Source organism: Cygnus olor, chromosome 2 (assembly GCF_009769625.2).
Source record: "Cygnus olor isolate bCygOlo1 chromosome 2, bCygOlo1.pri.v2, whole genome shotgun sequence".
Classification (NCBI taxonomy): Eukaryota; Metazoa; Chordata; class Aves; order Anseriformes; family Anatidae; genus Cygnus; species Cygnus olor.
The window spans coordinates 5,034,767-5,061,794 of record NC_049170.1 but is presented as its reverse complement, the minus strand read 5'-3'; the positions used below and the strand labels follow the sequence as shown (position 1 = coordinate 5,061,794).

Here is a 27,028-nt window from a genome sequence, read left to right as displayed (position 1 = left end):
CCCGCTCCCCCCCCCTTCCCCGCCCCTCCCGCCCATGCCGCGGCCGCCCCTGAGCGCCGTGCCCGCGCTGCGCCGCCTCGTCCCGCGCTGGGCTCCGCCGGTACCGGCACCGGGCCGGGCACCGGGACCGGGATCGGGGCTGGGACGGGCTCAGACACCGGGAAAGGCACCGGCAGCCGCCCTCATGGACGGCCCGGCAGCCGAGGGGGTGCTGGCGCCGCTGCGGCAGGCGGTGCGGCATCAGGTAATGGGGGGGTTGGGGGGGGAATTTGGGGTTTGGGGGGGCTGGGGGGAATTGGGGGGTCGTGGGGGTATGGGGGGGAATGGGGGTGGGGGGATATGGCGGGGATACGGGGATATGGGGGGGAGTGGGGGAGGCATAGGGATACGGGGGGGAAACGGGGATTTGGGGGGGGACTGGGGGGGGTATTGGGATTTGGGGGGGAAATGGGGGTAGAAGGGGATTTGGGGGAGTTATGGGGATGAGGGGGTGTAAGGGGGATACGGGGATTTAGAGGGGAATAGGGGGAAATAGGGATATGGGGGAGAGTGGGGGGATGCGGGGAGGGGGGGAATGAGGGGGAATGGGGAGGCTGGGGGGGACACGGGGATATGGGGGAGACTGGGGGGACACGGGGATATGGGGGAGACTGGGGACACACGTGGGGATGTGAGGATATGGGGGCGACACAGGCGGGGGGCTGTGGGGATATGGGGGGGGACATGGGGATGAGGGAGGATGGGGGGATATAGGGATATTGGGGGGTATGGGAGGACACGTGGATATAGGGATATATTTGGAGGTACGGGGGCACACACGGGGCTGAGGAGGGGGTCCTGGTTTCAGGTGGTACCTGACGTGCCCCTCACCTTACTGAGGGGGGATCCCTGCTGGCCCAGGGGGTCCTGCTTAGGGTCGGGGCTGTGTGACAGACCAACATCCCCCTCTCCATGGCCCAGCAGTGGCCCCCTGGGTCCCTTCTGCCCCAACTGGGTGTGGGGTCCCCCTGTGCAGCAACCAAAGCCTTTCCCCACAGCCCCACGGGGCCCTGCCCGCCCCCATCCCATGATTCAGGATTTGGGGTCACTGCAGTGCCCTGCACACCTCCCCCACGAGCCCACAGCGAGGGCTCCCGGTGGCTCTGTCCCGAAACCCCCTTGGTTTGGGGTCTCTGGGGGTTCCCCATGTGTCACCCACTGGATCCATGTGTCAGCCTACGTGGGCTTTCCTCCCCACGTCTGGAGCCAGGGCCCCCCCTGCCATGCTTTTAGGGCCCCCTGTCATGCTTTAGGGCCCCGTGGCTGGCTCTCGGTGCTTTCTTCATAAAGCAGCCTGCAGAGGTTTCCTCATCCAGCAGGGTCATGTGATGACTTCCCTTTAGAAATGACTTCGTGCTGGATTTTGGGGGGTGATTTACCTTTTTTTATAATTGCGTATTTGCCTGATACAGTAAGGAATATTAATTTCTTTACACGCTGGTTGTTCGATCATTCTTAAACATCTTAAAGGTGGCTGTGCCCTGTAAGCTGGGGCTGCACACGTTTCTCCTTCCATCTCCTTGGCACGTGAAGCTATTATCTTGAGCTTCCTTCTGCCCTGAGAAGGATTTGCTCGTCCTTTTGTTTCGTAAGTGACCCTCGATCTCGGTACCCGTGCTGCGTGTACCTGGGATTTCCCCGTACCTCCACGTGTGGGTTCCCCGCCGGGCTCCTTCAGCTGGCCGAATCCGTGGTCTTCTGCTCGGCTGCATGCCTGGCTACGTGTGTGTCCCATGTGCTGGTGGATTTGTGTGTGTTTCCCCATTAAATGAGTGGATTTACGGCCCTCTAATTACACCGGCGCTTCGGTGAGGTTTTAGTATGAATCATTGTGCAGCATAATGCCTTGGCAGGGGAGCTCCTTGTAGAGAAAATGATGATCCCTAGGACCAGCTGATGTATTTATTGTAAAATCCTGCATCTTGGACGCTGCCGTTTGCCCAGTTGGTACCGGTGCCCCCCTTCTTTGTGCTGGTGGGACTGGAGCAGAAGCGTGGGGTGCCGGGGAAAGGTGCGTGGGTGAACACGTTGAGCTGGGGCCGGGGATATTTCACGTACAGCTCACAACAGTATCTCAGTGAGATGTTTGCACAAGAGCTCAGGGAGGAAGGACGATAAGCTGAGACGTTACAGTACAGTGGACCCCATCTGCCAGCCCCTGGAGAAGCAGAGAAGAGGCTTTAATTAAACCAGAGGGACTCTTAACCTCCGGAGAGGAAGGCGAGCAGCCCGTCTTCTTCCTGCAGCAGCGCCTGATGCAATAAGCTGCCGTGATCCAGGGGTGGATCCCTCTCTGCTTTACTGGTCCGTGGGACAAAGCTGCAGCGAAATTTGCCACATCGAGTGCTGCTGTGCACTCCTCCTCTGGGCTGGGCTCGGAGCTTTAATTAGATCGAGTCCTGTCAGCAAGCATAATTGCTTGCTTCGGTTGTGTGGTGTTTTTTTTTTTTCTTTTCCCTTTCTTCTTGCCTACGTCTGAGTGCTCTTTCGCTTAGGGATCAGGACAAAGAGTTGCTGTGCGCTGCCTCTAGATGCTCAGCCGCGAGCAGGGTGATGGCTCTGAGTCAGCAGCAGCTGCCTTGCTGCCGCCTTGCTGCTTTTTCCACTGCCGACCCCCCTTAGCTCAACAAAGGCGATTGGGACCTCTTATTTTAAAAGAGGGGGGGAAAAAAAAAAAAGAAAATCAGATCCCTCCCTCTGCCACGTTACCCAGGAGCGGCAGTTGAAGCCTGCAGCGAAACTCTCACGTTTTGGTGGGACCGGTTAACAGGAAGGAAACGTGCAGGTCGTGATCCGTGGGGCTGGGGAGCCCGGCAGGTTTCTTACGTTTCTCTTGTTTCCTCGTGTGCGTGCTTTAATGCACTCTTTTCTTCCGTTTATTAATAAAATCAGCCTTTGAACTCCCTGGGCTTTGAAGCACTTGAAAGGACCCTTTCTGATCTGATTGCTGTGGGTTCTCTTCTCTTTGGGTTTCTGTAACATTCACGTCAGAAAAGCAGCGACTGTAGGAGAAAGCAGGTGTAGTGGAAGTGTTGCAACCTCCTTTTTCTTTCCATTTCGTGGAGAATTTCAAGGCACGAGAACAGTGCTCAACTCGGAGCATCCCATCGTTAGACCATCTCACCTGATGCATCGATGTCTCTGTGCTTCTCCTCCTGGGCTGTTTCTTTGCGTCCTTCTCATAATTCAAGGTGCACCTTGGTTTTGGCCAGAGAAGAGTGGACAGAAAGGAAGGCTGTGAATTAATTCCTCTCCGGGAGCAAGCTGGGCATGGCTGCTGAGGGTCCTGTTCTGCAAACACACTGCTGGGTTTTGCTGCTCTGAAATACTTGGGATATTTTATTTTTACTCCATTTTTTTCCAAAGCTACTGGTTTTAATAGCAATAGTATTGACAGATAGTGCAGTGTCTTCCCTGCTTAGATGTTATGCTAAAAAGGTCTGTATTCTGTGAGACCTACAAATTTGAGTACTTACTGGGCAATTTTGACTAGATTTGGCAGAGGATGTCTAAAGTTAAAATTTGGAAGATGAGTGAAGGGGGCAGAAAGAAGGGGGCCTTATAATGAGAGAGAGAGAGAGCACAAAGCCTGTAGTAACCACCTGGGAATCCACTTGGTACATCCTTAAAGACAGAAAATTAGGGTTTGTGGAAGTCTGTTGCGAAGTGGTGAACAAAGAAGTGTGTATTTGCACATCGAGATATAATAACAGATAAGGGATTTAATAATGTTTCGGGGTGGTGGGGGAGATGGCATTAATTTTTCACTAATGGTGTCCAGTTTTGCTAACTCCCCAAGGTGTTTCTTACTTGAACTGATTGACTTAAGCCTCTTGAGACCCGTGAAGAGTTGGGAGACAGCACAACCCCCTCCTTTTGGGTTGCCAGAGGAGCTGAAAGAAGGAGAGTGGTTGTCGGTGGTATTTGAAGAAAGAATCCACATTTTCTGTTTTGTCTTCTTCTAGGGAGAACTGGTAAGGAAGCTGAAGGAAGAGAAAGCTCCCCAGGTGGATATAGACAAAGCTGTAGCAGAGCTCAAAGCTCGGAAGAGGATCCTAGAAGCGAAGGTGAGTCTGGAAATTAAACCTGAGCTCTGCAGTTTTGCCTGAAAAGCCTTGATATATCTCTGCTTAACACTTTTTTTCCAGTATCTATAGGTAGATAGAGCATAGAGTGTTTGAATTCACTTCTGAAATAGTTTAAAAGAGTGATCTTTCCAGCTAGCACCAGCAAACTCCTGAAGCATGAAAACTCTCAGGTCTGAAGCTTCACCTAAAGCTGCTCGGGTCTTGCTAAATTATATTTCATTGCTTTGGTGCTGCTTCTCAAAGAGAGAATAAACGAGTGCAGCACTGCTTGGGGCTGACTTACTGCGAGAGTGCGGGTATCCGAATTGAAACCCGCTGACCCTATTTGTCTTGGGTGATGTGGGGTGAACAGTTAGTGCTCCCTGGGCCTGGCAATGTGGCTGGCTGGCTGCGTACATTTAACCCCAGCAAGGCGATGTCGTTTCCACTTGGTATTCAGCCCAGAAGCGTGCCGTGAAACCATTGTGTGAGACCTGTATGCACGGCTAGGCCTTTTTGCAACGAAGAGTTGCGGAATGCCTTCCCGGTTCTGCCTCTCAGCCCTCAGAAACTTGACACAGGGCAGCGAGGAGGCGGGTCAGGAATCTCGGGAGCTTTTTGAGCCCCACCTTTCCTTTAGGAGAGTGCCTGTGGGATGCAGTGGAGCAGCGTGCTTGCCACTTACACAATACTTGTGGGCTGTATCGCTGTCAGCGCACAAATGACCTTGCACACACACCATGTTCCCTTGCCAGTGCAGCACCCAAAGTTAGGTGTTTTCTCTTGACAGTGTTTCCAGTGCTTCCTTGTTTCCAGTGTTTCCTTGCAACTTTTGCAGGAGGCAGCGGTGTGAATGCTCATTAGCTTTAGCAGCTGCTGGTGCAATTGCCCAGCCCTCTGATTCCTGCTTAAGGAGAGCAGAGTGACTCTGAATTTGATGGTTTGAAAAGGACAGAGTAGTGTTTAAGTTCCTTGGCTTTATATTCTCAAACCATATCTTTTATGAAGTCAGTAGATGATTCCACTCCCATACAGGATCTTGACAGCTACCATGGGTACTTTTCTACCTTCTGTTTATGAATACATTTTGAAGCCAGATAGAAGAGACTTTCTTTGACTTCGGCACCATTTTATTCACCATTGTATTCACCATTCTCTGTGGGTTCTGTACCTGCTACAACTATCCCTGCCCTGCTGGCTGTTTCTCCCTGCCAGTTCAAAACTGGACTTGTCACTGTTGTTCTCCTGTCCATCTCTGGGCAAAAGCCACCCTTTCTGTTAAGAAATGCTGGCGATTGTGAAATGTGGTTCTGCTCTTTAAGCAGAGTGTCCAATGGATTCCCTTGCCATGCTTTAAAAGTACTGTTGTGGTGTTTGCTCTCCTGTGTGCCCTGTCTGTCTTTCACTCGCTCTCCTGCAAAATCACACCTGGGCTTCTGCTAACGGGAGCAGCAGTGCTTCGGTGGTCTTAACAGCAGATGGTGCTTTTTTGTATGTGTCTTCAGGTGCTTTAAAAAAATACTGGTCATACTATATATATTTAAACCAGAACGCTGTTCAAAATGATGGTGCTAGAGGATCCAAATTCATTTAGTGAGCTTCATGGCTTAATTCTGTTCTAATTGTCAAAATGTCTGTGTTGAAGAAAATCATTCAGTTCTGTTGATGTCTCTGTTGGGGTTGGTTGCAAAAATCCAGGTCAGGTAAATTGTTCCTAAGCTATCAATTTAGGGTCATAAACAGTTGTTCTCTCTTAATTACTTTTGTCAGAGATGTACCAACAATAAAATAATGAGTTTTTTGTGTTAAAACACTCTGTCCTTCTTGAGATAAGCCAGTAGATGTTTATATGTAATTGCCTAATGTAGGATTTCAGGTAAAGTAGTGTATCTGCTGTAAAACATTTTTGTAGAATTCAGTTGGGGCATTTAGACACTCTGTAACAATAAAATTTATTGCTTTTATTTTGCAAAAGTCTACATTTTTCAAATAGATATTCTTTGTGCAAATGGCTAAATACACACCTTTGGCAAAGCATGGGAATGATGCTGTTTATACTTTTTGCAGTCAAAATTCTTTCATGTGTGGAACATTTTAATAAAAGCTTCATCCACGCCACAAGTTATGTGCTTGTAGTCTAAGCTAGTCATTTTAGGCTCTCCTTGTAGTCAAGAGAGAGAAATAGGTTGGAAGAATTGCTTTGGAAATTGCCGTTTCTCTCCATTGTTTGTAAAGAGAGCTGAAGGTGGCTAGCTCAGGCTTAGTTATCTGAAAGTCATGGCAGATGAGCCCACCTCAAGTGTCTAAAATGCTGTGTTCAGGTAATCATGTTCATCTCAGCGTCCACTTCTCTTTGGAAAATGAGCGTGTTGGCAGGATACTTTTGCTTCAAAATGGTCTTTACAGACTTTTGACTCCTGATGGTGAATGGAGAGGATTTGTCCTGTCAGAAACTGGAGCTTTTTAACTGCTTTTGGTTTGCTTCAATTACAGGAGCTGGCCTTGCAGCCCAAAGATGACATCGTGGACAGAGTTAAAATGGAAGACACCCTGAAAAGGAGGTTTTTCTACGATCAAGCCTTCTCTATTTATGGAGGTACAGATTTAAAGAAATTTAAATTTTAATCCCTTCAGGCTAATGTTCTGGTCTTTCTAGCTATCTGAAGTGCTGTACTCTTGGGATGTTATCTTAATGCAACTTGAAAGATTTTTTTTTGCCTTTAAACTTTCTCCTGCTTGAGTCTGTTAGCCTTTCCAAAAGGTTTCCTCTCCCTAAAGTCTTGGAGGGGAGCCTCATAGTTTCTTTTTTGGTTTCTGAGTGCAAATCAGTGGATGTTAGGCTGCAAGTTTTGAGCACTACACCATAGAAGGCAGTTGCTTTGCAGAGGATTGGGGTGTTTTGGTGTTTAAGGGGGTGAACAGCTTATTTCCTCATAACCATTTTTTGAGCTTTTTTGGCAAGATAATGCTTAAAACTAACTTGAACTTTAGAACCTGTTACCTTACTGAACTTTATCAATGAACTTTATTGGGCAGGTGAACAAATGTGGCTGTTAAACCTCTTCAGATAGCTGATTTGAGGCAGCTCAAGGTCAGCACAGTGCCTGTAGGGTTACTGCTCTTTCATTTTAAGTAAAATAAATACTCGGGGTTGTTTATTGGCTTTTTCTTTGTTTCAGTTTTTGCCTAAACTGGTGATTGGCAGGCATATCTTATTGCTGAAAGAACATCTTGTTTTGGAACATGCGTTACCACCTCATTCGTGTTCAGTTTGCCCCCAACAAAACCATCTGCAAGATATTATCTGTTGGCGAAGGGAGTTTGGCTTTTATAGCTGTCGATGTATCTGTTTTACCTTCTGCCACTACCTGATACCCCAGTGCACCCCACAACTGAACTGTACTTAATAGGGTAGGGATAGGGTAGGGTACTGTCTCTTTAGGTGCTTCACAGAGTTTACATTCAGACTTTGTCATGAGTCTTTATGTAAAAAGCACCCCACAGTGAGCCAGGGTCCTTACTCTGCTTAGCACAGAGCAGTTTGTACTCAGAAAATGACCTCAGACTCAAATGAACCGATGGGGACACTGAGAAGGGAGGACTTTCCCTCCAAACAATACAGGTTCACGCCGTCTTGCACCTACCATGCTTTTTTCCTTTTTCTCCTTGCAGGTGTCAGTGGGCTGTATGACTTCGGGCCTGTTGGATGTGCTTTGAAGAACAACATCATCCAGGCATGGAGACAGCACTTTATACAGGAGGAGCAAATCCTGGAGATTGACTGCACCATGCTCACGCCAGAGCCAGTTTTGAAGTAAATACGGATATTTCTACAGCATGTCGTTTCTGGTCATAGCTGCTTTTTACAGTCTTCTGTAAAATTGCCTACGGGGATCTTGAGACTGGGTCACCCAATTTCATCCCCTGCTGTAGTGCAGAATAATTAGGTATCAGTGCACAGGTCAGTGAGAGAAGGTGTTGTTCCATAAACCAGGGAGAGCAGTGGGACCCATCTGCCTGAGAGACTAATGTCTTAATGTCTCCTAGCAGTCCCCTTAGGTAAGAAATTGCCGTTATCCTTTTTTCTAACAGGTCAAGAAGATGAGAAGAAGGATGACATGCCCGTCCTAAAACTGGGACAGCTGGGCCGTGGCTTAGAACAGCAGCTCGGTTGCTGGACTATCCTTCCCTTCTTTGGGGGGGAATGACAACAGGCAGTGTGTTTCTGAATGGAAATGGTGCTTCTGTAGCCCTCTGTGTCCAAAGCCCAGGTGGACGGACTGTCTTCAAGGGCGAGAGTGTAATTCAGGCTCTGGACCCTTTCACCTCCACATTTCTGCTAAAACTACCAACAGGTTTGCTAAATATCTCAGGAGCTTTTGGAACGAGTCGGAGCTGAGGCAACAGCATTACTTTGTGTGGGTCACAGCACGAGTGTCAGGAGCTTTCATGGGTCACTGGTGTAAAATAGTGAAATCTGTCTACCTGAACTGCTGAGGACCCCTCACAAGTGTCTGTGTCTTGCTTCAATCACAATGTGGTTTCTAAAGGTAGCTAAGTGTCATCTCACTTACCCTCTTTAAGATTTAGTTGTATAGGTACTTTGTCACAGATCAAATTATCTGTAGGACGGTACTGCTTAATGGAGATCTATAACCTGGAGCAAAAGTGACCCTGCAGCTTGGGCACATGGTTTGAAGGGCTTCTCTTCGGTGATGGTCCCTGCACTGGGCTTGCACCATACCCAGCGTTGTCCGGTGGCAGCTTTCATATTCCTGTTTTGTTTGTTGTCTGTTCTAGGACTTCTGGCCACGTAGACAAGTTTGCTGACTTCATGGTGAAAGATGTGAAAAATGGGGAGTGTTTTCGTGCTGATCATCTCTTAAAAGGTTGGTTTTCATTTCAAGGGTAGGTGGGTTTGGGGATTTCTTGCAGTGATGGGATCTGGGAAGAGAATATCGTTTTTGAGGAAGGCCAGTTGGTGTATCCAGTCATTCACAGTTGTGTTTATAGTTTGTTGTTCAAAACCTGTTTGCCCATATCAGAGATTCCCTAAGTTCTCAGTCCCACAAAAATGTTGTGCTAGTGTTTTTAAATGAGTTATGGGATCTCTACCAAAAACATAGTTGGGGCCCTTTTTACAAAATCCTGTGCCTTCAGGCCATCAAACATTACTGTGTTGTCTAAGCTGAGGATTCCCTATATAACAAGGTTCCTATTCTCTGCTGTGTTATGGACTTCTCTTGTGTTTCAGTTGCTTTTTGTTCAGAACTGGGAAATGATTTAATGAAGATACGAGGGGACAGAGCATGCTTTCCCTATACAAGGGTCCGTTACAGGGCAGCTGCTGACCTTTGTATACCCTATAACTCAGCCAGCTTTTGGGAATGCTAAATAGACTTCAGGTATTTCTTAGGTTTGCAGAGTCCTCACATCTTTTTCTCCTGGTTATTGATTTAAATTTGTTTAAAGAAGAAAAAGAAATCATATGAAGGAATCTTAGAAGTAAAAAACTTCTTTTAAAACATTTTCATGTACAGCTCTGTTGCGAAAGGAGGGATTTTTCTGCTGTAGGTTTAAATGAGTTGTGCTGCTTAGATTTCCAGCCTTTTATCTTGGAAGTTAGGTATGTAGAACAATCTATATCGGCCTTAAACTGTTTTTGTAGTACTCAGTTTGAATCTTCTTTTTACTGGGGGGGAACAGAACAAACACAGAAGAAGCCCATCCAGCCTCTGCCCACTTTGCACGCTGAACAGGCTCACAGACAAGAGTGTCCCTGCTCTCTTCTCCCATCGTCGGAGAACAGCCACCTGCTGTTAGTGCCACTAAAAAGGCAAATTGCTTTTCCCAAATGGCAGTGGGAAATCTTGCCCTTGCTGTTTACCTTTGTATCTCCTGGAGGATGTTGTGCTTTAACATGGAATGTGGCCTAACCCTACTGTACCAAGTCAGTACGTGCCTCCAAGTGCATTTGGATAAAATTAGCCTTGCTGGCTTGGGATCAGACATTACTTTTAATTTTCAGGCTGCATAGAAGGAAAATCAGGAGAAAGAGGTTACAAAGCCATTGCTTGGGTTCACAGGGATCAGGAATAAACTAGAGCAGGACCTGTTATTTTCCCTGTTGCGTGTTGGTACAGCAAAGTGGTGCAGCTCCTGTGCTGTAGATCAGCATTGCCCTGGTGATGTGAGTGGAATTAACCTGATGGACACCAGCAGGACAACTGGTGGGCGTACGCTTATGCTCATGCTGGAGGATCCTCCTGTACTGTCTACCTTTAGATTGGGGTCGGTGTTAGGGTTGCAATATAAACTCAATGTGTACTTTTCTTGCTCACAGCTCATCTGCAAAAGCTTATGTCTGACAAGAAGTGCACAGCAGAGAAAAAGGCAGAAATGGAAAATGTTATAACACAGGTAGGTGGCTGCGTGAGGAGGTGGCTGCTTTAGGGATGCCTGTGCCATAGGGGAAATGCAGTACAGAGTAGCGGTTTCCTCTTTCCCTCTCTAAGTCTGTACCTCAGAGATGCGTGTAGGACTGTACGTGCTCCTAAATACCAGGAACTTACTGGCTAATCGCATCTCCCTTCTTCTCCTGCACTGGAGAGTTACTGCTGTTGAGTCTTTTGAACGCAAAATTGTTAGGCTGAAGCTCTGTCCTTGGAGCTAGTCTGCTGTGTTGCACTCTACGCTCTGTAAAAAGCCTGTTTCTTTTGAATCCCCCTTTTACCTTTGTTGAAGCCTCAATGTGGGATTGTGATGCAAAGAAACAGAGACAGATGGGAAATTCTGGCAGGGTTTTCCTAAACCACCTCAGCACTGAATTGGTATGGTTCAAGACTTTGAAGCGCTTGAGATTTGTTCCTCTGTGTCCAAGACCCTGCAGAAATTTTCTTCTGTTTACTGTGAAAATAGTTGGGGCTCCAGGCTGGTGTTCTGAGCAGCTGTACAAGCATTTGCCTTTAGATTTTATTTGTTTTTCTTTTTTTTTAACTTTGTTTTTGATGTTTGTTCTCATGACATGTTCTCATGACTTCTAGGATAACTGCTTCCAGAGCCATGTGTAATAGAGTGGATGTTTCCTTCCAGAAGGAGCAACTTTTTTTTTCTCCAGTGCATTGCATCACTGAGCAGCTGCCATTAGCTTTGTCACACTGCAGCTCTGAATCTTGACTATCCTTTAGAGGAATCCTTCTTTATTTTTTTTAATCCCCTATCTTGAGGCTTCTCTGATATATGGTCATGACAAAGCTAGAAACAGCTCATTTGATTATTAGCTTGAGTGTTAAATCATGATTATAATGTGCAGTATAGGTCCTTTATGGTACTTAAATTTATAGAAACTACCTTTAAATGTGTGTGTGCAAATGCTAGTGCTTATATGCTCAGAACAATGCTAGAATTTGCTGCTCTTGTGCAGTTAGATTACAGTTTTCTTGTGCTCCTACTGTTTGTTTCTCATACTCCAGTGAAAAGTAGGGTTCTGGAAGGGGCTGACATTATCTCACAAGTGAAAGCATCAATCTGTTGCCAAGTTGTTTTTAGAGCAAATGAAAATTCTTTTACCAAGAAGCCCTGTGCTACAGATTTGCTCTATTTGACTAAAATGCAGAGCAGCTCTAAAAGGGAGTGTTGAATGCATGGCTTGAATATGGCGTTTTGTGCAGCAGGAGGAAGAGAAGTGAATGCAGACAAAGCACTGCAGAGATTTTAGCTTTCTTCTCCCTCACTGCTGTATTTTTTTCTTCTCAACGCACTGCTCCCCATGTTTTAGCTGAAACTGCAGATGAAGCCACCAGTGGGTGTTGATATAGTCCCAATGACTTTTCTTCTGCTTTACACCCACTCGTACCCTTAATGCTTGCATTTCTGTATAGACTTTTATGGAATGGCGGAGTTGTGGACCAACATTACTAAAATGGGTTTGCAGCTTCCTGAGATATACTTCTGTTGTTGTTTCAAACTTCAGGTTGCTTAAAAAATTAGGCTGAAAATGAATATTTTGGGCAGGTGCTTCAGAGCTGTGGATCAGGCTCAGTAAAAGATGAAGAGGACATAATTCATTCCTGTTACCTTGTCTGCTAATTAAAATATTTCTCCTTTGTTTTGATATTAGTTGGACAACTACGGCCAGCAAGAGCTTGCAGATCTCTTTGTGAACTACAACGTGAAGTCACCTATCACTGGGAATGACCTTTCCCCTCCTGTTTCTTTCAATCTGATGTTCAAGACCTCCATTGGGCCTGGAGGAAACATGCCTGGGTGAGTACCAATCACATTCTGCTCACCCTTCTTCCTAGATCGCTTAGGATTAACATCAAGGTCTCAACAGGATTGAAGTACGCAATTTCCTCTTGAGTAGCTCACTTCAGTCTGTCTTCTCTGGCAATTTAGCGTTCGTGTTACCCTTGGCACTAGGAACACGGAGCTGTTGCAGTCATAAAAACACTTGAAGCAGCCAGACTGTGCGGATCACAGCTGTACCCGTGTTGGTTGGCGTTGTGCTTTCCAGGAAGCCAGTTAACCTTGGGTCCACAACCGTCAGTGACCTGGTGCCTGTAGAGAAACTGTTTGTACCTTTCTCAGGATGAAGTTACTTAGTGGGGTGATCCAGTGGTAACTTCATTGACTAGGTGTTTGTAGTTTTTGTGGGACTGTAGAGGCTTTTTTCTTCAGTTGGGATCTCCAAAAGTAAAACTGAAACCCCTCTTGAAAAGTGGAGATGTGATACTGGTGCCTTGCGATAGGAGATCGAGGAAGCACACGACACCTATCCCAGTACAGTACGTGGAATGGTTTGTGTAGGTGTTACTGCCTTCGTACTGTCAGATCACTGTAAGGGTTGTAAGGGCCTTAAAATGAAACCACTTCACGGTTTGTGTCATAGCAGAGCTGCAGTCATGGTTTGCCTACAAAATCCGTGTTTGTAAGCAGCCTGGCGCTGCCCGGACCCACATAGGGCAGGCAAGGAGAAAACACTCCCTCTGACCTCTGTGATGCTGTGACTTGGTAACTGATTAATACGTTGTATTTCATAAAAATACCCTTTCTATCCTTACATCTCAAAAGCAGCCAAGTCATCCAGTTTGCTTTTAGGAGTACCTATGGCGTTCTGTGTTTGGGCTGCAGCTGATGTTTGTTTGTCTCCCCTCAGCCTGTTGCTTCAGTGTTTTGTGTCTCTAGTTAAGACTTGGGACAAAAAAGTACCTTCAAGTTTTGTAGTAACTGTTTTTCTTTTCTCACTGCTTTCCCCACCCATTTTTGATGGTGATTTTTTTCTCCTCTCTCCCTTCTGCCCCATCTCCTTTCAGCTACCTGAGGCCAGAAACCGCGCAGGGAATATTCCTCAACTTCAAACGTCTTCTGGAGTTTAACCAAGGCAAACTCCCTTTTGCTGCAGCCCAGATTGGAAACTCCTTCAGAAATGAGATCTCGCCCCGCTCCGGCCTTATCAGAGTGAGGTACTGCAAATTTCCTCTTTCAGCAGGGGGTATCCTGGCACAGGTAGCACCTCCCTTTTGTTCTGGTGTTGATACAAAGATTTATTATTTCACTTCCGTGCTTTATCCGAGAGTGCTCCTGATAAGGTGCCCAGTCAGTCTCAGGGTTCGCGGGCAAAGAACTCATTTAGTTAAGGTTTCAACTAATGATTTCTCTCCAAGCCTGGCTGGTGAGAAGTAGGATCTGTGAAATAGCTGTTCTATTAGAAACACCTCGCTTAAGCTCAGTTCTACTAGCAAAATTTGGCTTCCACCATGAACTAAACAAATCATTAAAGGTAGCTGTGTTCTCTACAAGGTGTGCAACTTTGTTTAATTACATCATACTGTTTACCTTAAGGCTAAAATCTGGAATCAAAATGTGATTGACCTTGCAGCAGTGTTTCCTTGTTTCGGTTCTGCAGCTTATTACAGAGAGGAAGTGAGGAGATAACCTGACTCAAGACGTGTGTTTGTGTCCCAGCATCAGTCAAGCCGGAAAGCTCAGGGTTATTACTGAGAATTATTTTCAAAGCTTTCTATCTCAGGGTGAAAGTGATTACTGCACTTCTTTCAGGGTAATCGCTGTATCTTAACTGAATTATTCTGAACAGATGCCTCTGTCTGATTCGGAACGAGAAGTCCCATGCAATCAGTGTGGTTCTGCTGTACAAACAGGCAGCGTGTATTGCAAACTTGGTAACTGATTAATACAGTGCCATAAATGTCGCTGAGTGGCAGTGCCATCATTAGCACTAAGGGAACTGTTTGGAAATTTCTCAGTCCTCCTGTTCTCTCACGCATCTGGAAATGAGCAACTTTTGTTACGGAAATACATTTCCAGTCAAAAATAAATTACACGCTTGTGGCACATTTATAGGAGACTGTGTTATTATGCTATCATAGCAAATTACATCCTGATGCCTGTGATTTAAAGTTAGTGATTACACAGAGGTGTTTTTAAAGGTTCTCGATAACAAGATAATTCAATGTAAACTGATTTCAAGCAAGAAGGCTAAATCGATGTATGAGTATAGATGTATTAGAGACAAGCTCCTCAAACAGAACGTATACCATTGCTGAATGTGGCAGTGTAATTATTTTCAAGAAATTATCCTCTCACCTGTTTTAGGCACCTCTGATGCGAGTTAAGACTGCTGAATTAGTCGGTGGGTTATTCCTCATTGACCCCACAGGAAACCTCCACTTCTAATGTGGATATCACGGTAGCCTGGAACAACTACAAAAATCTTTGGGGAGAATTTTCAACAGTGGTATTCTCTGCTTTGAATCACAGTGGTGATAAACATGGCCTGGATGTCTCTCGAGGAGTTTATGGGGAGTTTTGTTAAGAATTTGAAGATGAAAATAAAGCCAGTGTCGAGTCTGGTTCATGTGTTAGTCTGTCTATTGCCTTGGCTCTGTGTTTGCTCATGTTTTTAAATGCTGACTTAATTCATGAGAGGCAAAAGCACAATTGTTTATTAGAGGGGTTGTGGCTGACGCACAGAATATTGAATTAAAGTGGTTGTTGATGTCTCCATTAGGGAATTCACCATGGCAGAAATTGAGCACTTTGTGGATCCCAGTGAGAAAAGTCATCCCAAGTTTCAGAATGTGGCAGACCTTAACATCCTCCTGTATTCTTCCAAGGCCCAGGTCAGCGGGCAGTCCGCCCATATAATGCGGCTGGGAGATGCTGTCCAACAGGTAACGTTCCTCGTGTGAGCATGTGGAGCTTGCTCTTCTGAATACTCTTCTAGAAGCTAAATTACAAACTGCTTTGTTGGTGCCAGCTGGGGTTTGCTCCCTGATTTAAGACTCAGTTATTTCGGGTATGTCACTGTGACTGTGATCCAAACGTGGCCCTTGTTATCACAGAATGATTTGGGTTGGAAGGGACCGTGAAGCCCATCCTGTTCCAATATCCTGCCACAGGCAGGGATACCTCCCACTAGATCAGGTTGCTCAAACCCCATCCAGCCTGGCTGTAACCACTTCCAGGCATAGGTTATCAGAGATAAAAGGCTGCAGGTAGTGTTGGGATAGTGGTAGGTATCACTCAGCTGATGGGAGAGGAGTATGGAGTACTAATATTTGCCAAAAGCTGTTTGTGGAGGTATGATAAATCATGCTTTCCCTTCCCTGCAAATTAATGTCTGCGTGGTTTTTCTTCCTGTTTTCTCTCCTTCCAGGGTGTGATCAATAACTCTGTTCTTGGTTACTTCATCGGCAGAATCTACCTCTTCCTTACAAAGGTCGGTGTTTCCCCAGACAAGCTGCGCTTCCGACAGCATATGGAGAATGAGATGGCTCATTATGCCTGTGACTGCTGGGACGCGGAGTCCAAAACATCCTATGTAAGTGGCAAAGTGGAACGGCAAATAACACTCCCTGTCACATCTGCTGTTAGTGCAGGAGGAGGCTCTGATGTGCTGCTTGCTTTTTTACAGCTAGGGCCGATGAGTCTGATGTTTCTGTCCTGTGTTGGTATGTACACGCTGTGTTGGAATTATCCTGATTCAAGGAGGACTTCAGGGGAGAGGTCAGCTCCCCACAAAGTCTCTGAACTGTTTGGGCTCCTTTGCTGGAGTCTAAAGTCACCTGTGGACTTTGTGCAGGTTGAATTTCATCATGAAAGGAAAACAAATTTTCCAAAAGCTGTAACCCCCAGTAACAGTAGTGGGTAAGGATTTGTTTCAGTGGAGGCGTTATTCCAGGACACATTCCCTCCTGCTAGAAAGCTTTCTCTTCCTTTCCCACTTCCAAGCTGTGAGAGTTCAGTCCTGCCAGCTCAGGCAGCTGGTGCTGAGAGAAAAATTTCCTAAGAATATTTATCTTCCAGTTGAGTCACCAAGAGCTCTTCAGTTCAGGCCCTGTTGGATGTTTTCTTTTTCTCTTATCTTCTTGGCTTGATTTTGAAGAACTGTAGTGCTTTTTTTTTTTTAGGTGAATCAGCAGTAAGTAGCTAGGGGCCAGACTTAAACTCATTTTAGATTCTTTTGCTGAGCTTTCAGCCTTTTCAGTGTCAGCCAAAGTGTATCACTTGAAATGATAGTTTCAAAAGAAGTATTTTGGAAGACATAGTAAGTAGACTATCAATTATGAGTAGAGGAAGTCATTCCTGTCTTCAAGAGTACAGAATCTATTTTTCTGACTTGAATCAGGAAAAAAAAAAAGATACTTCATTATACATTAAGGAAAAAAAAAATGAAATAAGTGTTCTTCCCAGTTAGCCTTTCCAAAGAGTTTAGGATATGTGCAGATTTCTGAAAATACCTGGAGAACTCTGTGATCTAATTCCAGTAAAGGGTTGAAAGATAGAAGGGATTCTGCGGAGGTCTATAGGGTTAGCCTGTGATGTTGCAGGGACTCTGATGTGAGTAGACCCCATCCATGGTCTCTGTCAGGATAGCCAAACTGGGATCATGCAGCCCACAGGTGTCCACAGAGGGCATGGGTCAAGGCATCGCATGGTTCAGGCAGCTTTATTTGTGGGCAGGAAGAACCTCCTACAACCTAGGGGTGAAGAGGTTGGTGGTTGAAATGAGTGTTTTGTTTTTTTTGTCTGTGGGTTGTTTCCCCCTCTTTCCTTCTTTTGAGGAGCTGAGACAAGCTTCTCAGTCCAGTGATATTTCATTACAGCCAGTTAGAGGAATAGCAGCCATCAAAATTATACCAAAATTAAGATGAAGAGGAGGAAAATCCAGCAGCTTGGATGAGTGGTTTGTCATCACATAAAAAAGCCCCGTAGGAACGAGTGAAGGATTGGCTTCCTCTGAGTATAGATAACTGTCTGCCGTGTATTCACAGCTTCTCTTCCCAGCCAGCTGCTTGGGAGCCAGCCTAATACAGGCTGGACATACGTGGGCCACACCATGTAAGTGAGGTTAGTGAACTTTGCGAGCCTTGTCTGGGATCAGTACAGCACTCGCAGAGCAGTATGTCTAACAGCCCAACCCTGAGGTGAGGGCAGCAATCCCAGGAACAGGACGGGACAAAACCTCCTTGTGAGCTAGATGCAGATTTTGTTCTGTCACTCAACCATGACCAAAAATGTTTATACCGAATTCCAGTACTCAGTAGTAAGTTAACTCCTCTGGGTAGCTTTAAATCCATTCTTATAAAGTCATTATGTTTTGTGTTACCTGAGAAATACCTGTAGTACCCTGTTGGTTATTTGTGTAAAAATTCCCCAGGGTGTTCTGGAACAGAATGGGTTTTTGAGCATATTCACAGGTGTTCACATACCTTCCCTGACACCCTGCAAACTGGAAAACCACAAAACAGGTTCTGGATGCCTGTCTGTCCATGCTGTTGGGCCGGTGAATGGAAAGCAGCTGATGCACCTTTACTTGTACAAGATTGTAATTTCGAGAACCCAGCTGGTGGTTGTATTTGCTGCATGTGTTGGGAGACTTGATCAATTTTGGGCCCGTGAATGGTGTTTTCAGATTTCTGCTTGCCATCCATGCTGACGTGTTGAAAGAAGTACTTCCCTTACATGTTATTCGTGTCTTAGTAGCTCATAAACCAGTTTTTGGCCATTCTAATGTGGCTGGCTGCTTGCTGTCTATTCCATGCTTGCGGAGTGGTTAAACCTTGGAGGCATGATGTCTTCGTGTAGTATGGGAGCGATAGGCCTGTATGCTCTGGCCCCAGCCCCAAGCTGTTGGCACAGTGCTGTGTTCTGCCAAGCCATGTGGAAAACCTGGCCCTGAGCACAGACTCTGGTTAGATAGCTGATCATTTCCTCTGGAAACAAATGGAGTCATTCAAACGAAGGAGCAACCGGTGAGTGAGGGCTGCTTGTTGTGACAGAGCTAATTATGTAGAAAAAACAGTCATGGAAGCAGGGGGGGCTTAAGAACAAGTAAACATAATTTTGACGGTTAAGTGGACAAAAAAGTGTGTTGGTGAAAGCTTCTGCTTTTGTTTTTTCAGGGCTGGATTGAGATAGTTGGCTGTGCTGATCGTTCCTGCTATGACCTCTCCTGCCATGCCCGTGCCACCAAAGTTCCTCTTGTAGCTGAGAAGCTTCTCAAAGAACCTATATCCTTTCAGAATAAACCAGAATCTCTTGAAGAGAAAAGTCATTCGACAGTGAGATGTCTTGGAGAACTGTGCAGCTCTTTTAAAATTTAGATCTGTAAATTTATCAGGGAACAGATTTAGCAGTTAGAGATCAACATGGCTTTGGGAAGTAAACTGCAGAGAATTGAGTGTGGGGGTGATTTTACTTTGATAGGCAAAGGTGATTTACTGTCTTGGCTTTTTTCCTAGCTTAATCTGGGCTCTGTTTTGACCGTGGAGCATGGTTTAATTATGAATTTGAAGTTACTCTACTGGGTAACTCCATGTCATTCCTTGGTTCTGCTCCTAGCTATACTTTAAAAAATTGTATTCTTTAAAAATCTGTGACCTTTTGCCTTTCGATACTTTTTTACCCCCCTTTGCTCTCTTGGAGGGAAGTTTCTTAATCCAGTAGCGTGCTCTTTGTGGTGTGTAGCAGCTAGCTTTGACACAGCAGAAGCACCAGACCCTGCTTTCTGTGATCTCAGACTCCTTAACTGCACTGTACAAAACAGTCAGCGTTGTTCAGTTTGAGGCAAATAAGGGAGCCATTGGCAAAGCTTATAAGAAGGATGCAAAGGTGGTGCTGGAGTTCCTTTCCATGTGTGATGAGTGTTATATCACTGAGAGGGAGCAGCTGCTGAATGACAAAGGGTGAGCTGGCTGTGTGTGGGGTTCCCTTCTCTGACCCATCCCATGTGGGTTCCCAAAGTGCTGTGGGATTAATTTGAGCTGCCTGAAAGCAGCTTCCTTGTGAGAACAGGCTGGGTGGATCATCTGAAATGATTTAGTGCCGTCTCTTTCACCAAATCATCGCTGGTCATCCGTCAACATATCTCAGTATGCACACAGCCTTGTAGCCATGGCATTTAAATATTTGTTTGTTTTCATGGGAACGAGCTTCTGGCTTCAGGGGGATTGTCCCATAAAAGAGACGCACCTCAGAGAAATGGGAGATGTTTACCACCTTCCCTGCTCTGGTTCCAGAATTGACTGGGGCTAGCAGGTAGTTTTAAAATTAATCAAACAGTTTTGAGTGATGTAACTAAAGATTTGGTTAAATGAGAACCAGAGCTTTGGTATGAGTGTTCTCCAGTGTTTAGTGATCTGCTTTAGCACTTGTTACGGTCTTTCATTGGGTCACCAATTTGTATATCTTTCCTCAACCTGCCTACTTGTATTCCTAACACATGCAGAAATTGAAAATGTAAGAAATCTCAACAGTTGTCAAATTTGGCTGAAGCAGGGCAACAGCTGTGTACGTCATGAGTAGGCTAGTGGTGCAGTAATAAACTTCATTTCCTGTTTGAAAAGGTGCAAGGTGTAGGGACGATGAATGTATTCTAGAATGGTAGCATTTTTTCAACTTTAAACAGTTTTTAACATTCTTTCCCCGATCTAAGAAAAAACAACCACTAACAACAAAAACCACACACAAACGAACAATAAAACCCCAAATCAGTAATGCTCAAAATGAGGAGAGAAACTATTGCAGGATATGGTGATTGTACGCAGATCAGAACCAAAAAGTGAACCTGGGTGGTCCAGAGTCCCACTGAAATGATTCAATGATTTAAAATGATTAAATCATTAAGAACGATTAAAAAATCATTTAAAATGATTTAATCGGTGCTGTGGGTTTGAATGGGTAGGGGGCTGCAAGTCGTGACTGTTGTTTAAGTTCAGCATCCCACTGTGGCTTCTATAAAGTGAAGCCTTTATAAACTCCAGCCCATTTGGCATTGGGTCCAAACACAAGTGATTAGCACACGCTTCTCCTAAACATGTTTTCAGTACAGTAACCCTAATGCTTCAGCGAGGCGGGTGGCATAGGTCAGTACAGCCTAGATTGTCCTCAGCAAGTCGTGTGTGCCAGTTGCAAGTCAAATAAAGGAGCAAGAGAAAAGTTAGAGGACTGTAATATCAAAAGATTTAGAAATATGCAAAAAACGCCACGAAACCCTGTTTCCATATTTATCCTCCCCTTTGTTTGGTGTCTGAAGATGTAGGGTACCTTCTGACACAGCTCAGTTTGAATGAGAAGTCCATGCGTCTGCAGCAAGTGCCTGTTTCTTGTGCTTTCTTTTTTTCCTTCTGGTTTTTATGCTTCGTTCTGAGATTCTTCCATTTCCTAATTAGGTTTGCTTCAGGCTGTTAACCACAACTAAGTTCACTGTGATTATGAGAATGGTTGCTTTTAATTTATAAGTAGTAATTTTATTATTAACATAAATTTCTTTTAATGGATACGCCACGTTTCTTTGATCTCTGGGATTTGGTCTCTGGGATCGTCCCTCTCCTAAAGTCAACCAACTGATGTAATCAAGGAAATAAAACCTGTTTATTTATTGGTATAGCTTTTAAATGCCTTTTTTTTTCCTTTGCAGGGAATTCACTGTTGAAACTGAAGGGAAAACTTTTACGTTAACAAAGGACATGGTTACTGTGAAAAGATTTCAGAAAACATTACACGGTGAGCTTTTATTTTTTGTTGTTTGGCCACCCAAGATAAGAGGCAGTGCAGGATATGCTTTGAACGTGGGCTTTATTAGTTCCATTTTCCTGTTAGTGTTGTACCGTGGCACAGGAAAAAAGTCAAATGTTACTTTCTTGAAAGTTTGAAAGCTTTTGAACAGCAGCGGGGCTGCTCAGTAACCTGCGTAATAGGCTTGGGGCTGCTTATAGTATTCCTGCTGCGTCTTCTGGGGTTTGTAAGGTGATGCTGAGAACCAGCTGCTGCAGTGATGGAGGAACTGGGGAGGGTACACCAGCTTGGGGAGTTCCTCAAAGAAGTCTAGACTTCCCAGCCAGCTCTGTAAGCACCTCACCCAAGGTTATTTGAGAAGTCTCTGACAGAGCTGGAGCCTGAGGTGGATTTTCCCCCAGCTCATAACATAACTAGTGGATCGTCTTGCCCTCTGCTGGGAGCACGATGTGCGCTCCTAGGAAGGAGTACAGCAGCTCACAGCGTGTACAGACTGTATTTGTTCTTGCAGCTGCTGAGCCACTGAGACATCCAGGTGTCTTTTAGTCTGCAAATGCTGGTGCTGTGCCAAGCTTTGCCTCGTCATAACTTCAAAGAGTTGTAACTGTTAGTGACTGTAGTACTGCTAGGGCCCAGCACGTAGAACCGCAGTGGCTGGTTTTACTTTAAATTTCAACATTTTGGCAGTTCGGCTGCTGTCTGCAGCAGGAGGCAAAGCTTATGCTTTCCTTGTCTCTTAGCTGTTTGCAAGCAGAGATCTGTGGCTCTGATTTAGAGCTGTAAAGTGAGGTGGAACAGACCTTGCAGGAGAAACAGCAGATGCGGGGTCAGCCTGTTGCTCTGACAGAGCTGCTGCTCACCTGTTTCACTGCTTTGTTCTCCATTTTTCAGCGGACTTTCTTTTTCTGACTGACCAGTGTTTGGAAACTGATTAGTTAGGGCACAAATCAAATGAGATCACCCTTTTGGAAAGTGAAATCCCACTTGGGATTAGGTGCTTAACTGAGGAGGGGTCAGTTCTGTAGACATACAGAGTGTGCAGAGCTGGAGAGTTGGTTTCCACCCTTGATTTTCTGAAGCAGCTGGTGCCTGTAGCTGTTGTTTCTTCTCCAGTTGCTATATCTGAGCTTTTTCTAAAAAGCTGCCCTCTCTGAGCAGTGCAGCTGCCCACTAAGCTCCTTCCCTACTCAGAAGGGAGAAGGAGGAAAAAGCCTCTCTGACAGATGTGTGGCGAGGACCGGGAAGAATGACAGGTATATAATAAAGTAGCACAGCACAATCGCATCTTTGCAAACTAAGCAGTTAATCCTTGTTCTCCCCTCCCTCCCTTTGACACGCTGTTACAGTAAACTGAAGTGGACCAGAGCTTAAGCTTTACCCTGCCATCATCGAGGCTGTTTAATTGTTAGCATGTCCTCTGGCACAGTTTTGTCCATGCCATAGAGCAATCTCCTGGACATAGTTTGTGGCCTGGCATTGGGCGAGGACTGTTTGGAGAGGGCCTTGCTGTCGTGAAGTGGAAGAGGTTTTTATCTGCGTGGATGTGAGCTGTGCTGTTTGCTCTCAGGGCCAGGGAAGGGGCCCTGACTTGTTATTTACAGCCTAAATACATTCTGTACGTGGATTAAGTCCAAATTTTTTCATTCAGGTATGTGTATTTAGAGCAGGAATGCTTAACCTTTTATTTTCATGTGCTCCGCTATGTGTAATCAGAACTTCTGAGCAGAAAGGCAGCTGCAGTGAACACTTTTGTGTAAATTCTTTCATGATGATGGGCGTTCTTTTGTATTTCAGTGGAAGAAATCATCCCAAATGTAATTGAACCCTCATTTGGTATTGGGAGGATCATGTACACAGTGTTTGAACACACGTTCCGCATTCGGGAAGGAGACGAGCAGAGAACGGTGAGCTTTCCTGCTGCTGGGCCTCAGCTTAACACCAGCTGCAGGCATTTGCCTTCCCGTAACATCCAAGGGAAGGGCTAAAATAAGACTGCATAATGCACAGAGGAGATGAGGAAAACCCAAGTGGGCTGTTGAATTGCTGTTTTTGCCAGTGTACGTGTCATACACATGCACCGAGAGCATTTTGGGGCTGTGTGTGTGAGGCTCTCACTGTATTACTGGCAAGGGGGGTGAGGAATTCTTCTTTCTTGATTCATGCTTCGTTGGCACTCTCCCCTCACTTAGAGAAAGGCACCTCCTCAGTGTTTTTATTTCCTCTCTCTTTGCTGCTTTTCCTGGAATCGTACTTCTGTGCAGCAAGAGGGACAGCAGACTTCTTTCCTCAGTCCTCCCTGAAACGCAGCCTTCTGTAATTCTGGATTCAGGAGCTCGGAGTGAGGCCACAGCTGACTCTGAATCAGAAACTGCTCATGAGGTCTAGGATATTGGACTGTACCTTCTCTGCTTTCTAGTACCTCTTTACTTTCTATGGAGCCTGGGCTGCTCTGTGTCTAGTTCACATTACAATCCACAGGACCTGTAAGGGTACAGAAGTAAGGGACAGGAAATACTCTTTTCCCCTTTTGGCACCTTTTTTTGCTTGCTTCTGAGGGTGTCTGTGAAGGGTTCTGGGCGCCTTTGAGCTACATGTATTCCCTGTGTATGCTAAGCCCCTGTGGGAATTAAACAGGGAGTGAGATGATTGGAAAAGCTCTTCCCCTTAGACTGTACATAAGACTAATTATCATCGAAAGACTCCTCCTACCCTTCATTTTCCTGTAATTCAAATGGGGATCGCTTTCTTCAGGGAGGGCTCTTGTAGACCTCTCTTCTGGTGGGAAGGATTGAAGGGGGAGTGGTTGACAGCTGGAGGAACTCAATCTTTCTCCAGGTGTGTGAGGTGTTGCTGCTGGAACCCCGAATGCTAACAGCTTACTCCTGTAAGCTGGACATGCTACTCCCTGGAACCGTCATCCTGCCTCCAACCTCAATCAGAGCTTATTCTTAGCTCCTAAGAATCTGATCTAACAATTAAACCCATATTTATTTGTGGTTTTTCTGTTTTTCCTCAGTTCTTCAGCTTCCCAGCTGTTGTAGCACCGTTCAAGTGCTCTGTTCTTCCTCTAAGCCAGAATCAGGAATTCATGCCTTTTGTCAAGGAATTATGTAAGTGAAAAACAGCACTGGGGGTCCAATGGTAATGTGCACTGGGAAGAGAGGTTTCTTCCTCAGATCCAGGGGGAAAAAATAGCATTGGGATCATGTGGCTCTCACAGGTGCAAAGGGAGAGTTGTTGAACTAAAATGGTTGGGATCAATCAGTGTTGGGGGTCTGTTAGACTTCCCTGTCTAGCCTCAAGAAGTGAACTCCCTGCCCTTCCATGTGTTGGTTTACACTGTATAAATCATTTATTTTTTTTGTTATTGTGTCAAAAAGAAACTTTTCCCCACTGCCTGGGCGAAGCCTTCAGAAGCAGTGCTTCATGTATTATTTGTTTTGAACCAAATTCCTTCCTTGGCTCAGGTCGGCCAGCTAATTTTTGAATCAATCCCAGATCTGCCAAGCCTACGAGCATTCTATCGCAATTGCCACTCGTACCATCTAAAAGTGAGTCCCTGAAGGACAGGAACACGGGCTGCCTGTCAGACAGTGCCTTTTGCTGTCTGCATCAGGCTCTGTGTGGGACCTGGCCTCCTTGTGCCTAGTGTGCCCCTGCACACGTGTGAGGCTGGCATGTTCCTGAGCTAAAGCAGAGCTGTGGAACTGTGATGACAAGCTGAAGTCGGTGACTTTTCTGTTTGTCTTGCCCTTTGGGTGAGGGCTGGGTGATGCTGTGTGAGTAGCAATGTACTTGTGGGGTGGGTTTGAGTTCGTAGTATTGGTGGGGACTGGAACATTGAATCTCCTGTCAAAATAAAAATGAGTCTCACACTGTTAGAGACCATGACACACGGTGCCTCGCCCCAGGCAGTGCCGTGAAGATGTGGGAAGCCTCTGCCAGGAACACGTTGCCTGCTGAGTATGTAACGACTCCTGGTCATTTCCCCTTCTCTGCTTTTTGCAGCTGAAGCACTCACCAGGAACGGCATCTCTCACAAGGTGGATGATTCCTCCGGATCCATCGGCCGGCGCTATGCCAGGACCGACGAGGTTGGCGTGGCCTTCGGGATCACGATCGACTTCGACACCGTTAACCGGACGCCCCACACGGCCACCCTGAGAGACCGGGACTCGATGCGCCAGATCCGAGCTGAGGTAAGGGCAGGCAGTTCGGTTTGCTGCTGACTGAGCCAGGTCTGTTCCTTGTGTGGGATAGGGGAGAGCTTTAGCTGCTGTATCTGATCCCATAACATTTCTGTGGGAGCTGTCTCCAACTCTTGGGGGCAATTTTAGCTGTTCTGAGAAATCCCCAGGGAAGAAATGCTGGTCAAAAAGGAGATGCAGGCCCTGCTGATAATGTCAGGAGAGGCGTTTGTTTCCCTGCGATGCGGAGGTGGTGTTCTTACATGAAAGCCGTGCTTCAGGCTGATCGCGTTGCTCTTTAGAGTGCCTCTTTCTGAGCAGGGGCTGCTGAGTAAATGTGTTTACTTGTTTCTTTGAGGGCAGGGCTTCTCCGAATCTACAGGCACCAGAGCAGGAGAATCGTGCCTGCTGCAGTCTGTCTGACAGAGCACAACAGGAGCACAGTTCCTCAAAGCTTGCTTCCTACCCGTGTTGCCTGTGAAGCTGGTGAAGCATTGCCCTAAAGCCGTGCCTGCCCTAAGCACGCTCTGCTAGGACGGACTGGAATAGTGAATCCCTCTATAGCGGCCTCGTTACCTTGGAGCAAAACCTGCTCAGAGCTGTGGACATGCAGTCTCGGTGCCTCTTTTGTGCCTTTCCCTCCCTGGCTCCCACCAGGAGCGCAGTTCTGCTCCTGTAGGAGCAGGAGGTAGCGCTGATCTGCCAGGCCGAGCAGTTCTAGCTCTGTGCAGCATGAAAGCACCTGGACTGCTTGGGGCTACTGAGCTGGATGTGGGTTCAGTTTGGTGTAACAGGCAGGGCCAGCTCCTCGGGGCACCCATCTGTCTCCGTATCACCTGGACAACCTCTCACTGCCTTGTAGCAGAGATGAGATTTGTCATTCCCCATTTTCTGCAGATTTGCTACTTTCTCTAGCTGATCCTTCCCGCTGTGACAGTGTACTGTGAGGAGCAAAGAAAAGGCAACTGACAGCTGCTGTTGTTTTGGGCTTACGGTAAATAGGGCCTGGCTAAGTCTCGGCATACAGTATCTTTTGGATGTGTGCATTGTTTTTTCCCTTCCAAAACTGTAGCTTAACATTGCCAGGGATGAATCTTGCTGTGGCCCACCACAGTGACAGTTGCATCTCTCTCGTGGGTCACCCTGAATAGCTGAGCAATCTTTGCTGAGATGGCACAGACTGAGATTTAAGATGTCTTATTAGCTACTGGTTTTTCTCCCAAAAAATGATCACGCAGATAGCCGTCTTGCTCTCGATCTGTTGCTGCTGTAAAAATTGCCCATTTTCCCCAAGTATCCAGCAAATAGAAACTGGTAGCTTCATGTTTCATATGTCTTTGCGACTTTGTCTACAGATCTCCGAACTTCCTGCTGTCATCCGTGACCTGGCAAACGGTTATCTAACTTGGGCTGACGTTGAGGCAAAGTACCCACAATTTGAGGGACAAGAGACTGGCAAAAAGGACACAATAGAGGAATAAATAAAAGGAACTGAAATAAAATCCAATCACTTCTCCAGTTTTTATTGTTCATGTTAATATGAAATAAACTTAACGTGTATTATTCGAAGCTGCATTGTTTGTGCACACAGGGACTGTTTGTTTTTTTCCTCAACTGCTGCCTGAATTTAACTTTAAAAGCTGAAATAACTGCAGTCCAAGTTAAAGGTGTTATTAATAAAAACGCCATTATATA

At 45.9% G+C, this 27,028-nt stretch overlaps 1 protein-coding gene across 1 annotated transcript; it reads left to right on the top strand.

Moving 5' to 3' along the window:
• Window positions 1–19: 19 nt before the first annotated feature.
• On the top strand, window positions 20–27,028 carry GARS1 (glycyl-tRNA synthetase 1). The gene is made up of 17 exons (XM_040548315.1): window positions 20–244; window positions 4,005–4,106; window positions 6,600–6,702; window positions 7,779–7,920; window positions 8,907–8,995; window positions 10,450–10,526; window positions 12,226–12,371; window positions 13,421–13,570; window positions 15,136–15,298; window positions 15,784–15,948; window positions 18,533–18,640; window positions 19,170–19,315; window positions 21,049–21,134; window positions 22,941–23,050; window positions 24,163–24,256; window positions 25,155–25,345; window positions 26,689–27,028. Exons 1-17 carry the CDS (start codon window positions 35–37, stop codon window positions 26,812–26,814), a joined length of 2,208 nt encoding a protein of 735 aa, XP_040404249.1. The 5' UTR covers window positions 20–34; the 3' UTR covers window positions 26,815–27,028.

Coding starts and splice junctions, on each gene's coding strand:
- GARS1 (XM_040548315.1), top strand. CDS start 35: ATGCCGCGGCCGCCCCTGAGCGCCGTGCCCGCGCTGCGCCGCCTCGTC. Junction 245..4,004: donor GGCAGGCGGTGCGGCATCAG/GTAATGGGGGGG, acceptor GTCTTCTTCTAG/GGAGAACTGGTAAGGAAGCT. Junction 7,921..8,906: donor ACGCCAGAGCCAGTTTTGAA/GTAAATACGGAT, acceptor TGTCTGTTCTAG/GACTTCTGGCCACGTAGACA.